This window comes from Bombus bifarius, unplaced genomic scaffold, assembly GCF_011952205.1.
Source record: "Bombus bifarius isolate JDL3187 unplaced genomic scaffold, Bbif_JDL3187 scf7180000007980, whole genome shotgun sequence".
In the NCBI taxonomy this organism is placed as follows: domain Eukaryota; kingdom Metazoa; phylum Arthropoda; class Insecta; order Hymenoptera; family Apidae; genus Bombus; species Bombus bifarius.
In genome coordinates this window covers 379,074-394,893 of record NW_022884365.1, presented here as the reverse complement: position 1 = coordinate 394,893, position 15,820 = coordinate 379,074, and the positions used below count along the sequence as shown (strand labels likewise).

General features: G+C 34.4%; 2 protein-coding genes across 10 annotated transcripts in view; one reads left to right on the top strand and one right to left on the bottom strand.

Annotated features, from left to right (window-relative positions):
- Nucleotides 1-6,124, top strand: part of LOC117204776 (myelin expression factor 2-like) — a 92,307-nt gene extending 86,183 nt beyond the window's left edge. For 4 of the 6 annotated variants that reach the window (XM_033442505.1, XM_033442503.1, XM_033442502.1 and 1 more), the window contains 7 exons: nucleotides 1,630-1,960; nucleotides 2,057-2,335; nucleotides 2,421-2,667; nucleotides 2,749-2,922; nucleotides 3,107-3,399; nucleotides 3,477-3,612; nucleotides 3,729-6,124. In XM_033442505.1, coding sequence (XP_033298396.1) covers nucleotides 1,796-1,960; nucleotides 2,057-2,335; nucleotides 2,421-2,667; nucleotides 2,749-2,922; nucleotides 3,107-3,399; nucleotides 3,477-3,612; nucleotides 3,729-3,784 — 1,350 coding nt within the window. In that variant the 5' untranslated portion in view covers nucleotides 1,630-1,795 and the 3' untranslated portion in view covers nucleotides 3,785-6,124. Of the gene's footprint in view, nucleotides 1-1,313; nucleotides 1,374-1,629; nucleotides 1,961-2,056; nucleotides 2,336-2,420; nucleotides 2,668-2,748; nucleotides 2,923-3,106; nucleotides 3,400-3,476; nucleotides 3,613-3,728 lie in introns of those variants that run through there. The other 2 variants (XM_033442501.1, XM_033442500.1) reach the window with 2 other exon arrangements.
- The window catches only part of LOC117204777 (lachesin-like), a 186,313-nt gene that overhangs the window by 61,528 nt on the left and 108,965 nt on the right, over nucleotides 1-15,820 (bottom strand). The gene's annotated exons all lie outside the window — the stretch shown is intronic.

Genomic DNA, 15,820 nt, shown 5'->3' with positions numbered 1-15,820 from the left:
GCGATACAGGAATCCATGCGATTATATAAAAACTTTATACCAACAGCGAGCCTTAAATATTATTAAATCTAAGAATTCAACAATTTCAAAGTTTCCACACGTAGGCTGTTATACTCTCTATAAACATTCATAGAAAATTCTCGTTCCCACAATAACAATATATACCGATTGTTCCCCGCGTTATTGGATCATAAAAAAGCTCCCGGTCTCAAAGGTAACGTGCGCAACATTCATATTTCGCTTAGCAGTAAAACGATTTAAAAGACGCTATCGTGTAGATGCAAATTCGTCGTATAGGCCTTTCCGGGCACGCTATTTACGTTGCGGATAAGCACAGATTAATCTTGTAGAAAGATGCTCGTAATTCTCACAGATCTATACTCTGGCATACGTTTGTTTGAACGTTATATCTCACCACCAATACGATATTTCTCTTTCATCGTCGAACTTTTCCAGGAACATAAAAAGAATAACATTGTAACTTTATTTCGATCGCGCGAATGAGACGTATCGCTCATATCGTTTGGGAAGAATCACAATTACGTGTAGGACAATAATTGTTTTTAAGATTTTTGAATCGACACGTGTTACTTACTGCATTTCGTATTCACTGTGCTGCCATTCTCTTTGTAAATTTTACAATAAAAACAAGAACTTCCACCACCAAAAATTGTTGCGCACGTCAGAAGCAGCACCAAAAACCCAGAGATGTGAAATGAATTACATGGATGATAGTATAGAACATGACGAGTGGCTTCACGTATACCGACATTTTGATTTACAAGATAATGATTAAGGGCAAATTTATTTTCAGTGATTGACATTGTCTTTTCAAATTTTCCGTTATCATTTTCTAAGCAATAATATCGGAATAAGAATATGAAATAATAAACATTCTTGTAACATTTAAAAAGAATCTATTTAATTTAAATACGAATATTGATACGTGAATTATGATTGGTTACACAATCGAGCTTTAATTTTTCCGAAGACAATAGGTCGAGTTTGAAACTTCTCAATCAGTTATGTTCAAATGTTTAGTAATCACAATCGTGTAATGTTTTCTAAATATGAAATACAATTTATACTTGCAACGCAAAAGGGTAACAACGTAATAATCATAGAAATATTATAATTAAGTGATTTTTATAGTTTTATTCGTATCTTTTTAAATAGAAACTTATTTGGAATACAGTAGTTTCCGGTATGGTTTAGAATTTCGTCAAACGGCTATTTTATAGGACGCTTCACTGTCACGTATGTTTGCTTATTTAGTGTCTTTTACTCTTTTTAACGAATAAACTATTTATATGTACTTTAAATAATTTAGTTTATTCAGTGCAAGAAGCGTTGACAATGATTAAGCAAGATGAGTAAGTATAAAATTGATATTTATAATAATTCATTGTCTATTCTTTGTCGACATGGAGAATCATGTACTGATCTGAGTATCAGCAGTATAAATTTTTTTAGCAAGTATTTGTTGAATCACTCAATTTAGTTAATATTTATATAAATTATATACTGAAAAACATATGATAAAATTTATAGGTATATATATTAACAAGCAACAGTAAAACGTGTTTTCCCTTACACGCGTTAGTTCTATATAATCTTGTTAAATATTAGGGGTCAAGTGCAGAATAACGAGGAGAGAGATCGAAGTAGAGAACGTGATCGTAACAGGAGAGTGGAACGACAAAATCACATAAATTCTACAAGCCGTGATCGTAGAGAACGAAACGATCGTGGTCGAAAAGCTTCAGATCGACGAATCTACGTAACAACATTCTTTATGATTTTCTTTGATAAGATCAGAACAGAAGTTGGAAAAGTTGCTCATGTTGAACTTTTTACTGATGAAAATGACAAAGTAAGAGGTTGTGGTATTGTGGAATTTGAAGATTCAGACTCGGTAAAAATTGCTGTAGAAAAAATGCATCAGTATGATGATAAAGAGGTAATTAGTATATTGTTATTCTTTCAACTTCCTTACAACTTGGATGGGTACCATGTAACCAATGTTAAGAATATATTTAATATTTATGTATTTTAGGACTTTGATGTTGAACGGGACGAATATGGCCGGTTAGCAACAGCTCGTAACAATAAAAGAGTTTGTGATGATAGATTTAGGGATCCGCCAAGGCCACAAGGTGGTGGGCGTCAAAATATGAATGCTCCTGCTGGTGGAGGTGGTGGTGGTGGAGGCGGCGGTGGTGGCGATGGTGGTGGTGGAGATAGCAAATTTGGGAATACCTATGGTCTAAGTACTCAGTTTTTAGAATCTTTAAACATTAATGGACCTTTAGTTACTAGAGTATTCGTAGCAAATGTAAGTATATCTTGCGATACAGTTTGTATAATATTGACAAATTAAGTATATGAAAGTTTATTAAGTTATTACTTTGTATATTTAGCTTGACTACAAAGTGGATGAAAAGAAATTATTAGAAGTGTTTAAATTAGCTGGTAAAGTACTACATGTTGAATTAGAAAAAGATAAAGATGGAAAATCTCGAGGATATGGAGTGGTAGAATATGACCATCCAGTAGAATCTGTACAAGCTATATCAATGCTTCATAATCAGCAACTTTATGATAGACCTATGACTGTGAAACTTGACAGAGCAAATGAACCAGACATGCCACCAAAATTACCAGAAGGTACCTTCTTATTTCCTAAGAAATATTTTATTTTGTTATATAAACATATAAAAATGAAAATTGATATCAATTCCAAAATAGGGTTAAAGGGAATTGGAATGGGTCTTGGAGCTGGTGGTAATAGATTAATAGATGTAGCTAGAAACATTCATAATGTACAAGTAAATAATCCACCTGTTATGAGTCCTATGTCTGCTCTTCTGTTGGTTGCTGATGCTTTTAGAACTGGTTTAAATAATGAGCTAGAACAGTTAGGTGAGTCTTGCCATAAATGTAATATATAAAATAGGATAGATAGAAAAGCTGACAAAGACATATTTATATACCTATAGCATTTGTATTGACAAATTCAAATGCTGCAGCTCTTCAAGCACGAGTTCTTTGCTGAATTCGTCGGTAACAAATGAGTTGGCTTCTAACTTTAATAATTTCGGCGTAGGAGTTGAAGGTTTGTCTGATTTACAAGCCTCTACTAGTCAAGACAACAATTCATTTGCGCGGCGAGGCTTATCTAAAATGGACAATGATGTAGGCTTCGATACAAACAATGTTTTTGATGGTTCTAACTTCGCTGGTGGCAGAAATTTTGACAGTAGATTCAACAGAGGGGACAGCGATTGTGTTCCTGGTGGAGATGGTGGTTTTGCCAGAAATCAAGATGAAGGAAGAGGTGGGAACAGACAGAATACATATGATTCTCGGCCGATGTCAGACATTATTCTTATAAGAAATGTATGTACTTTCCTTAATTTGTACACAACAACTAATACGTGTATGTTTATTTATAAACATAAAGATAATTATAACAGCTCCCACCTAACACAACATGGCAAATGTTGAGAGACAAATTTCAAGATGTCGGAGAGGTGAAATTTGCTGAAATGCGGGGAACTGACATGGCTATAGTACAATTCGCATCTAAACGGGATGCTAAACGTGCTGTGTGTATCCTTTTAAAGAATATGCTAATAGTATAGATCGATTTTGTCTATTTAAGAGAATACGCATTTTGAAGGGCATGTATCATTTTAAAGTTTTTTCTTAATAATTCTTATATATAGCTATGATGAATAGGTCACGTATCGATGGTAGGACGATTGATGTTTGTCTCTACTAACTTACTTTAACCGTTCGGTATGTTTCAACTGGTTCCGATAAACTACTTTCCAGATCAACACTTCCTACTATATAAATTAAACTATAATCAGATTGTGAATGTTTATAGAGGCACATATCTTTACTTATTTTTATATTTATTTCATATATTTATTACATCTCTATTATCACATTTTAGAAAATGAACGAATTCTTATATTTTTTTCTTTAATTAGACACAATAAACACAAAGCAATATCTTGCATATTATCGTTGAAAAGAGTCAACTGAATCATCCAGCTTCGATTGACATTCGTAAAACCGCAAACGGTTATAGAGCAACTGGGGCCCTCAAACTGCCTTTAATCGGACACATACACTGTTCCACCGTTTCTATTAGCAATAAATTCAATCAGATCTTCCCCTTCGCGTGGTTGTAAAATCTTGTTACTTCGAAGGGGGAACGGAAGCCGGCATACACTTATCCGGACCGGATCGACGAATGCAAATTCGCGTAGTATCATTTAATTGTTCTGTCGATCGGAAGGAGCCACGTTCAGCTGGTTAGAAAAGAGGGAAAAGGTCAATGGACACGTATTGCCATTCACGTTCATCTTGCGTGCCACGTTTTCATCTTTTAGGATTTAAAATCCACGAATTCGTTGTGACGAAGTTTTACTCTTCCATCGTTAAATTCTTTCCTAGAAATGTTTCTGCAACGTGGAAATCCGCATTGCTACTGCGGGGACTGATGTTTACATCGTACACAGGTGTCATTTTGAAATGACACTCTGTGCTTCTTCTGACGTAAATCCATTCGTTTCATTAATTTTGAATGTTTTATACCGCAGTCAGCATCCTTTATTTATATAAATAGCGAGAAATGAAAAACACTCGGACTTTATCCTGTTTCAGAAGGAAAAAGAATCGTTCGAATTGCCGGACCAGATTCGAACTTTGATCTGTCCTTTGCCGAGCAACTGCTGTTATCAATCGAGCTATGTAGGTCATCGACGTATTCTTTCTTTTTAAGTCCGATGCTCGAAATGGATGCTGTCTGCACTCTACCAGAACTAGTAAGTTCCCTTTTATGTGATATACTTCTTTCCCAGCGGATCGTCGTATTTGAGTAGTTGTAAAACGCCGCAGTTATACTTTTGAATGGAGATGCGAGGAATTTATAGGCATTACCATAAAATTTCGAAGAACTCCTCGAACGTAATGCGACTCGTAAATAAAATATAATTATTCTGTGGTAATTTTCTAATTTCAATTTTCTGTTCCCACGTTTCTATTTAACGAGTGTTAAAAAAATGAAGTTAATTTACAATCTTATCATTAAAATAGATAAGAGATTTTATTGAACAATTATTCGGAAAATTTTAATATTAGCAATACCAAATATAGAATATAAAGTCATAGAAGTTTGATTTCGTTCATATATTCACTGCTATCGAGCAGCAACATACGTTGCATTGATTGCTTAACTTATCTTTTTTTATATCCAAGTAATATGATGACACATTCGTTGCGACAGTTTTTATGCAAACAAAGTATATCACTCTATTGAAACAAAGATTACTCGTTAAAATAGAAATGTTTACGATGAAAACAGAATGCAACCCGAGAGATAGATAAACTTGTAGTTGTATCTTAGTACCATTGATTGGGTTAGTGGATAAGTTGTTATTGTTATTTTCATATTCTGAATAATGGTGTAAATTTAACAAATATACGTTCCTGACAAAATATTTACAAAAACCCTATTACCATAGCTAGAAAGATTCAACAGACGAAGTAGAGAAATAGAATCTAGTTTTGCAAAGAATGTTACGAAATGAACGAACTTCCTGTAACTCTGGAGGATATTCGGCACGTGACATTTCGTGAATACAATCACGTAAATCATTTTGAAATCTGTTTCACTGCCGGATTATCATTGAAATCGATCGATTATCCATACACCAGCATTGCTTGATTATAATCTAGTTCCTCGACGTTGGAACCCGAGATATTAGGGGAATTTAACTAGAGACCCGGTCATGTCCGAGATAGGGTTATGACAGCACGACAGGGATCACTCTAGTTGGATTGCTAATTGCTAATAGAACTATGAGTGAAATACGAGACAAGGGCAATGTTCCACGTACGTTCACGTTATGAGCTTTTCAAAGTAGTTGATTTAAGTTGATTTATTCATGTGGAGAATAAGCAATGAACGAAATCGCTGAACATAGATACGGGATGTATGTTAATATTAATAGTAAGTAGTAATTGGTAGGTACACTCTCGTATATAGTTCACAGGGCACTTATTAATTTTAAACACAAGTTTTAATAAAATATGCCTATAATAAGACCTTTAAACGATGGTATAATTTACTTTTTCTTATGGTACAGCCGCTTAATAAATATCAACTTTATTTTGTGATTATAAAATCCATGTACCTATTGTGTATTAAGTGACCCGAGATTTATGAATAATGATGTATATATAGCACAAATTATTCACGTATACATCAGTGATGTCATATGTATCATTGTTTGAGAATTACTGTTCTAATCGTTAAAAGTTAGAAAAGTCACGTATCTCTGCTGCTTCGGTATCATCAAAATTAATAAAAATATAAACAACGTTCCCTCCATTGCCTAGTTAACTTCTAAGATTTACTACATGCAATCTAGAAGTATCATAATTTCCCTTTACCGACTCACAGCCCGTCCCACACCCAGACGCAGCGTTAATCCGCCGCAGGTGGGCTTACGTACAATATCTCGTTTCACGGAATAAATCGAGCAGATAGAAAAGAAATGGCAGAGACCAGGGAGCAGAGGGTGGTAGGATAGAGTTAATTAGCCACGACATGACGCGACGAACTACTTTCTGATGTCGCATCGTGCACGGCGTAACCCAATTTACGTTGGCGAAAAGATAGAAAAAAAGACGGTTTCGGAACGAGCGCACGGCCGCGCGACGATATAGAGAAGGAGTTCGGGAACCAGGAATGACAGAAAGAAAAATGAAAAATAAATGCACCTACGACAACACGGTGCACCACCGAGCTTCCAATGCTTTTAACTTTCCCCATAAATTTATTTGCCCTCCCTTTCTCTCATTTCTACGTTTTTCTTGCGTATCTTGCCTTCCACCGTTTCTTCCATGCTAGGATACCCGGCGAACTTTCGTCAAGAAACATAGTTTCTTTTCCCTTCCTGCCACCCCCTATTTCCCCTTCGTTCTGCTTATCTCTTGACCATCTGTCTCTATTCCGACGCCTCTCGTCCCGCTTTTTGTACTTCTATTGACCTCCTTGTCTCGCGTCCCGAGAAGTCGCGGCACTCGAATTAACCCGTGATTCTTCGACTTAGTTGCTTGTCGGAAAGTTTTAAGCTGCACGCGACCGACCGGCGCGTCGTCGCCGCCAAGAATAAACAGAATAATATTGACGATGCGATAAACGAGCAGAGGAACTTGCTGAATAGCTACGTAAATATAGACATTAAGCTCCAGAACAGTATCATAAATTGTGGCGAATTGTATTTATGTGATGGGTATAATATAAAGACGTTTCCAAATTAACGGTTTTTTTATGGTATAAGTAGCATAATATTTCATTGCCGGGAATGATAAGATACGTATTGATGAATATATGAAAAATATATATCGCTACTTGACGACGATACTGGCGCGCAACTAAACATTTCAAATTTGCTTTTATCCAATGGAAGGCTTATATTATGTTCTTACTTTTATCATGTCAAATATATTTATAATTCCATCAGTTTTATGTCGGAAGCAAAATTACTTACGCCGCTGTCAATTTGGCCTTAGTTTTTACAACGCTGCCTCATCTTCTGGGACGCTACAAGTGGAAAATTGTAGATACTATTTTCTTGAATACACACATTGTATATACACATACACATATTGTGCTAAGTCAGCCTTGCAACATCGTGACTCGCGAAGATTTCTTTGTATATTTCAAAAAACCTCCCCTCTGATATTTACATTTTCTGAGTCGTGACATGATCGATGCAAAGCAGCCAATACGGTTCTACTTAAAGAACAATTTCATCTTCATACATGCTCTAAACCGTAACATCATATTTTCTACAAGAAAATTACATATCAGAGCTGAATGGTTTGACATAATTTGATGTAAAATAATAATATAACTTACACCAAATCATTCCACTTTTAGCTGATACCTACATTCTTCGATATCAATTTAGATAACAGAGATTTCGTGTCACAGTGAAGGCGCTTCTCAGTTTTCCCAAGATTTTTACTACAAATGTAAAATTACTACTATGTATAGAGGATATTGGTGTCAGTACAATGTCACTCGTGAAATACGCGTAGCATACGAGATCTTTTTTAATTAATGAATGCGCATAAAACACTGCATAAAATTGGCTCAGCGGAGTGTGTCAGAAGTTAAAACATCCGAAAATATGCTCATCGAAAGTTTTGAGCTTCGTATCAGAATAACTCTGAAAGTTGGAGTAATTAGAAAACTTGAACTTTACTTATTTGCATATTATGTCTACTGAATAATTATTACGTTCCTGGAACTTTAAATTTAAAACAAACTCCGTATATATTAACTCACATTTTTCATGTCAGAAGTCGCAGTTTTATAAGAAAAAATGTATGTACATTTTTAACAGTGGATAGCTTACTGTTTAATTATATTCTTCTTTATGTTATGATCAGTTAAATCAGACTTATTCTCACTCTACTACAACATCGCAACATCGAATATCGGATAATGCATAAGTTTTAGATTCCTGGAGTTGAAAGACCATATGTTAAATCGTGCAGAATTCAGATTGCGATGAAGATCTAGCGATCCAGCAAACCTCATAGGATTTGTTGAATTTTTATTACATCGTGACAGATTTCTTAGACTTTGATCAAATTCGTCGGAATTCCGTCAGAGTCGTCAAAATTTCCATAAATTTAATCGGATATGTTATAACAGAATATTATTGAGACTTATGACTTTCCATTAAAGTCCATGTTTACTTTGTCTAATGTTAATTATGTTTCTGAAATAACCTTTAAGAATTGGAAACTTAAATGTCATTCGATCAAAGCAGAAAATTTCTTTGTTTCGGAATTTATCAAAGTAGCTAAAGACTGTCAACAACTTTGAATCTAATGAAATTATACTATTATTCTTAGAAATCCTATGGGTTTATTACAATCTCGCTATAATTAATTTTAGAGGTAATATTTGTGTTCCAGTTTTCCTTTAATGTTTTCAAAATCTGTCAGCAGTTTCATAATTTTCTTGATGGCTAATAGGTTTCTTCCACTTGCAATGTTAGCCGGTTTTGCTGAGTTCAGTAGATTTCATGGCATCTTGTAAAATTCGGTCAATTCCCTATCGAATCGAGAATCCGCCATGGTCTGCTAAATTTGTGGCCACTTCTGGAGGATCTGCAGAGTGTGGATGAGTTCCTGTGAAATTCGACGGGCTTCGAAACTGCTTTAATGTAATTGGATTCGGTGGACTTTCTGCCTCATTTAGCAAATTTCAACTGCTTTCCAAATCGTGTACGCTTTTTCGTGATTGTTTCCTCATGCACTCGGTTACAGAGTGTCACTGCTACTTCAGGTTTCCAATAATTTTAATCTTCCATATATTTTTAAGTATTATAGAAAAATTTTACAAAATAATTCTTTAGTCAATCCCTGTGTAACTTTTGGTATTTCGTTTTTTATAATGACAAATTCATACTGATTTTGAGATAAAATATTATGAAATAATAATACTTCTTTCGTAAGTCATCGAACATTTGCACTGTTGCGCACGCGAAACTGCAATTATATTTATAACTGTAAATAATTTTTCATCGTGCAATGATTTTTCATTTTCGTGAATATAAACGATTCCATTGTTCGACTATGTGCGACGATGTTTACGAGAATTTCTAACATTGTGTAGATTAGAAAAAGACATTTTCGCCGCCTGGTCCATGGGGTATAATAAAAGCTGAATGAGCGGTTCGTTCTGGCCGAGATGCTCATTTTCTATGCTTTACGAGTTACGAACTTGCGAGCACGCGAGATTGTCATTGTTACTTAGGATACCTAGGATACAGCAGTAGACTTGCGTAAAGAAAAATTAAAAAGGAAACTTTCACTGGTGCTCCTTCATTGTTAAAACATTTTTGTTCATGTTTTTATGTATAGAGAAGATTGGCTCAATATTTATTTTAATAAAGACTAAATGTTTGTTTTGTCTAGTTCTTTAAAAGGTTTCTTCAAATTTGTTATATATATTATCTATATGTTATACAATATCACAAAGAAATTTCTTTTTATAAATTTTATTCAAAAATAGAAAATTCAAACTTTTGCATTCTAATATTTAGACAAAACTAATTCGAAAGAATTTCACTACCGCAGAGAAGGAAATAGAAGCAAGTAAATTCAAGAATCATTTTTGCTTCAACATATCACGTTTCAACATATCACTTCATAGTCTAAAAATGAAAATGTGGTTACGTCAGGATTGAAAAGTTCGAGCTGTCTGCTCTACCTACCGTCGAGGTTTCCGTGTAATTTTTAACGGCAGCCTTACCACGGTACTTCTTACATGACTTCTCACTTAAGCTCGCCCGAAAACTAGGCGAGTTTAAAAGGGGTAGTAACGTTCTTTCAGGTCGCTTCCTGCGTCCCTTCCCCCTTTTTTCTTGTATTTCCGGTGAGTAAAACGGCGAACATACACGAGGACAGAGGTAAACCCCGCCGGATTACTCGGGATTCCATCCCGTTTCCGGTTGTGCCCTCCGTGACTCAAGAGCGATTGCATCGACCTTTTGCTTCTTTCTCAACCAAGTCACGCGCCACTCCTTTGACGTCTACGATACTGCTCCAGCGGAATAACCGGAATCCTCGTCGGATACAATGCTTTCTATCAAATACTTCCAAGTAGGATCGATTAAATCCTGCGAATGTTTAACGTTTTGGATTACGCGTACCATCTACCAGGTTACCACTTGTCTGCCTGTTGTTGGCACACTAACAATAAACTAAAAAGACAATGGACCATGCTTTTTTTTTAATATTCCAAATTAATTAGTTGTTAAATTGGTATCGAACAGATGGACTCGAATAAGGAACAACACGTGTCATTCTTTCATACAACAGGAGAATTCATTTGTTGCTTTGTAAAATAAAAATTACTGTACGTACGTATTAGGATTTCTTTTCGATTCCTTTTATCGTGTTTTGATATGATATATGAATTTACAATTTTAATGGATCTTTCAGAACTCGAAGTTTAATGGAGGAAGAATTATGCATGAAGGTGGAATACAGGTTTTAGGAAACCCTGGTTTATAACGTTGCTGAGAATAAAGCGATTTTTGATCTGTCAAGGTTTTCGTGATTCGCTCGCTTTCAGATTAGCTTGTTTCATGCTCGCCATTAGACGTACGAAATGTTTAATTACTTCAACATAGTGCTCATTAGGTCTTCACTGTGTAATCTGTGGCAAGGATATTAAAAATGATGGGTGATAGAATTGCTACACCACCCGTCGCTTCTTATTACGGTGTTTACAAAGATGAAAGCTGCTACTTAAAAGCATACGCAGTCTATGTACATCACAAACATGTGAATTGCTTTCATACACATAATATCAATCAAGATTATGTTTCGATTTTCATATAATTCATTGCTGTGAATAAAAATCTGAATTATTGAAATTGTGAAATTCTAGATTATTGCAAAATTAATTGACAGAGATTAACTATGAATATTGGTTGTGAATTTCGGGTTTATTTCCGTCTTTGTCAGTTACATTTAATTAGCTATCAAAATATCAATTATTGTTTAATCGAATCTACAAATCAATAATTACGTATATGAACAGTGAACTGACTAAAATTAAATTATTACGTTGCGGAATAAGTCCCTTCAGTGTTACATTTTGTGGAATATCATAAAAACACATTTGTGTTGAATGCATCGGACAACATACAAGTAATATGGACAAATATTGTTTATAATTGCATCATTTAATGACAGTAATGCAGGGAAACCGGACATTATGGATATTTTAGACTTTTCTTCTTGACACAGCAGAAATCTCAGATTTACAACGTGTATTTAACATTAATATTAAATATGAATCTTTCTAACCGATTGACTGAGGAATTTAGTTTTATAAATCTCTTATGAAGCTATGTCATGAAGTGCGTAAATGAATACAAGCAACGACGAGTGTACAGGTCAAACGCATCGAAGTAAAGATTTGTTTAACGTGTATACTCGTCAAACGCAGTTAACTGGTTAATATTTGATAATCTTTTTACGAAGGATATTACATATTTCAAGAATATAAAGATATACATTTCGGAATGTTTCGTTATTTGAAAGGAGAAGAAATGTCAAACGATAAGGATAAATAAATAGGTTATTTATTCCATTTGTAAAATATAATGAAACAATATAAATAAAATATATGTTATACGAAATGTTTTGGCACTCTTTTAAAGAAATGCGAACGAATTAGTACACAATATAATATCGGGTTAAAAAGGCTGATCAGATGAATGGGTCTGTGAAAGAAATCATTTTTCAAAATATCTTGTTGTTTAAAATATCGTGCCTAACAATAACTAACTTGATGTACTGTGGCAAAAGCCACTGCAACCTATTAGAATTATCGCTTTTCATTAAGTTAAGTAATTATCGCTTTAAGTTAAGTTTTCGTTGACAGACTCTTGGAAAATGTCTGCTGACAAGCAATATTAGTTTGCGCCTTGTATAACATATATTACGTTTACCTACGTAATCTAACTATGTGTACCACCATTGACAACTATAACACCTCTAGAACATACTGACAAGGACAGATGTGCACTATAATAATTCTGTCACGTCTCTGTAGAGTTTATCGATTAATTGGCACGTACCGCACTTCTCTATTCCACTTTCTTCAAGTTTTCTTCCACCAACTATAAGACGAGCATTTCAACTCTTTTCTTATTTCCTGTAACGATGCGCCCTGAAAGTACATTTTATATGGAATGATTAAAAAAGTTCACCTCGTTCTATTTGACGGTCAACTGTGAGATACAGAGGGAGAGAGTGAGTGAGTGAGTGAGAGACAGAGAGAGAAAGAGAGAGAGACAACGAAACAGAGAACTTAATCCTATGGTACTTCGCGCGTTACGCTTAAGCTTTTTTAAAAGTTAGCAGTTATTTTAATATTCATGAAGATACATTCTGGACAACAACGGAGAGTCGTATTTGCGTCACAGAATTATGATCTACATTGGGTACCATGTATCCGAACACACGGTTGCGCTATACAACTATTAAAAAATCATCCGGCTAATCCCGTGCGCGCTTTCGTTACCGTATGCAAAGCAGCTTTTGTTACTTATTTATACCTGATCGCACTTCGCGTTAAGTAATAATAATTTCCATCGCTTTTCCCTTCTAAGCTATAAATGCTCGCAGCATTAATTTCTTCGGTCTGGAAACACGCATTTTAATGCACGATACTTGCATCATGTAATTTGTCGATTTTCCTTTCCTTTCATTTATTAAACCTTTTAAATAGGCAGATATGAAAGGAAGGTTTTCTAACGAAGGAAGAATACTTTATATAACAAAGTATTCTTTGTTATATAATTACATCGTACATGTCAGGAAATAGGAAACTTTGGAAATTTGTTTTCTATCGCTAAGATTTTATATTTAAAGGTTCGTTAGATCTGAAATCTAAATATACTTGAAGTAATCGAAAAGGACGTGTATAACGATAATTTAACAATTATAGGTGTCACAAGTTGTTAATTTAGAAATTAGATGTGAAAACTACTGTGGCCAATACTAAGCCTATTTAATATTATTTCTTCGCTTACGATCGATAAGATGTGTATTGTAAAATGATAATTGTATGAGATTTGATTATAGTATAAAATAGATAATTTAGTTGAAATTATATTCAGATGGCTGTTATCAATACACTAAAGCTTTTGTGATCAAGTAGGTACTTTAGAATTTCTGTTCTATATATAGGTACAATTAGATGCTGTATCCAATATACTAATGATTTACGGTTATTGCTATCTAATGGTAACGGTATATCTGGTACAATTAATATTCACCTGTAGTCGTAGTTGGTATAATCATACTTGTATTGGAATCTGATATAACCATTGATAGTAATTCTATTAATTATTGAATTTATCGCGCGTCAAATTAACAGTCGCCAAAGAAGTTCGAAATTAGTTTCAATACTCTTCAATATTGTTCTAAATTAATTTTTATTTCGACGAATTATTTTTCTATGAAATATTTTCTGGATATATACCATTTTTTGTCCTATAAATTGTTTTTTGCGTTCCATAAATTGGTTTCGCGGTATAATTACAACAGTAGATGTGCTTCGCATAGATGTTCGCGAAAATACATGAAAATTTATAAAGGAAACGTACATGTAGCTTGAATAAAGCAGAGCGTGTTCGTGCAGAAGAACGATGAAGTAAAATTTGAAATATAGTATTTGTTTCAGAAATAGGGAAAGCTTTCGTATATATCGTAGAATAGCTTTCCAAGAGCTGTTAAGACACCACCAGAGAAACGTACTCTATCGAGTAAAAAATACCTCTTCTCTCTTTTATCTCCGTTTTACTCCTTTAAGGATGCAATATCTTTAAAGCTGTTGGATCTTAAAAGATTTTAAAAGGACACTTATGTGTCAAAAAGGAACGCTGCAACTCAAAAGATACAGTTTTATAATTTTCGTTCGGATCTAAATTCACCCCTTTGTAAGCTGAGCAGGGGCATAAGCCTGAATTACGTTTCTATGCATTTGTATGGATAACGTTTCTAAGCTGAACCCAAGTCGGAGTCTCATCCGGCATTGGAGATATTGGAAGAGTCCGTAACACACATTTTACCCCTTTCCATACCCTTAAGACTTGAATTTAAAAAAATCTCTTCTTAGTGGGTGCTTACGTCATGGAAGGAATTTACTGCCCGAATTTCATGTTTGCTCAGGAGTTTAGACTGTGCGTTGACAAAAGTCAGTCAAGAAATTCGTTACTAGATGGTGACCAAAAGTATTCGTGCAGTCTCTGAGAATAATAATTTCTGCACGTATAGCTATTTTTTTACAACAAGTTTAAATAAATTAAAATAATTGTCCTCGCAATTTATAATTCTTTTTCGACGAGAATCAAATTTGTAAATTCCGCTTCTACAATGTGTTCTAACCCTAGATACAAAAAAATTACTAATTTCCGCTTGAACCTCTGCTCTATTGTTAATCGTATATGATATTATCGCGCCAAGAAAAAATGATAATCACCGAGAGAAATGTCAGGACAGTATGAAAAATGAAGTAGTGTTTCCCATTATAAAGCACAAATTTTCTCAGAGGTGGTACATTTTGCAATATGAAATCTTGCGTTATCTTGTAAGAACAACAGATATATAAATGAATATCAGACTTCAGCGGTGATATAAATATTTGACCGTAAACAAAGCAATTTATTTCTTTAGAATACACTTGTGAAAAAATACATAGAACAAGAATGATGGTGCTGAAAGAAACCAATGGCGCTTAAGTATGTTAATATCATAATGGGGGCTACTTTCAACGAACCATTCTTTTTCACAGCGACAGGCGAATGGCGTATGGAGAACACAGACTTTCGTTGTTGCTCCTGTAAAGTAAGATTACTGTTTGACCCACTTCAGTATAATTACATTCTTGCATTTTCATGCATTCATTGTGCTCTACCGGCGAACGTGTACTGTGTCAGTGACTCTCAAAAACTAAAAAGGATATTTATTCCCATATATTATGAGCAAAACGTTCTCCCAACCATCGTTGAATTTGATAGCAGTCTTCTTAACATCGATAAATATCCAACGAATCGTGAAATTGTTGAATTTTAATTTGTCGGTGAATTGACGATCTTGTTATACACAACAAGCGCGTTAGCGAACTAGAAGACCAAATAAAGCGTAATATTAATATATATTTATAAAGATTCATAAAATATTTTACGTTTACCGTACA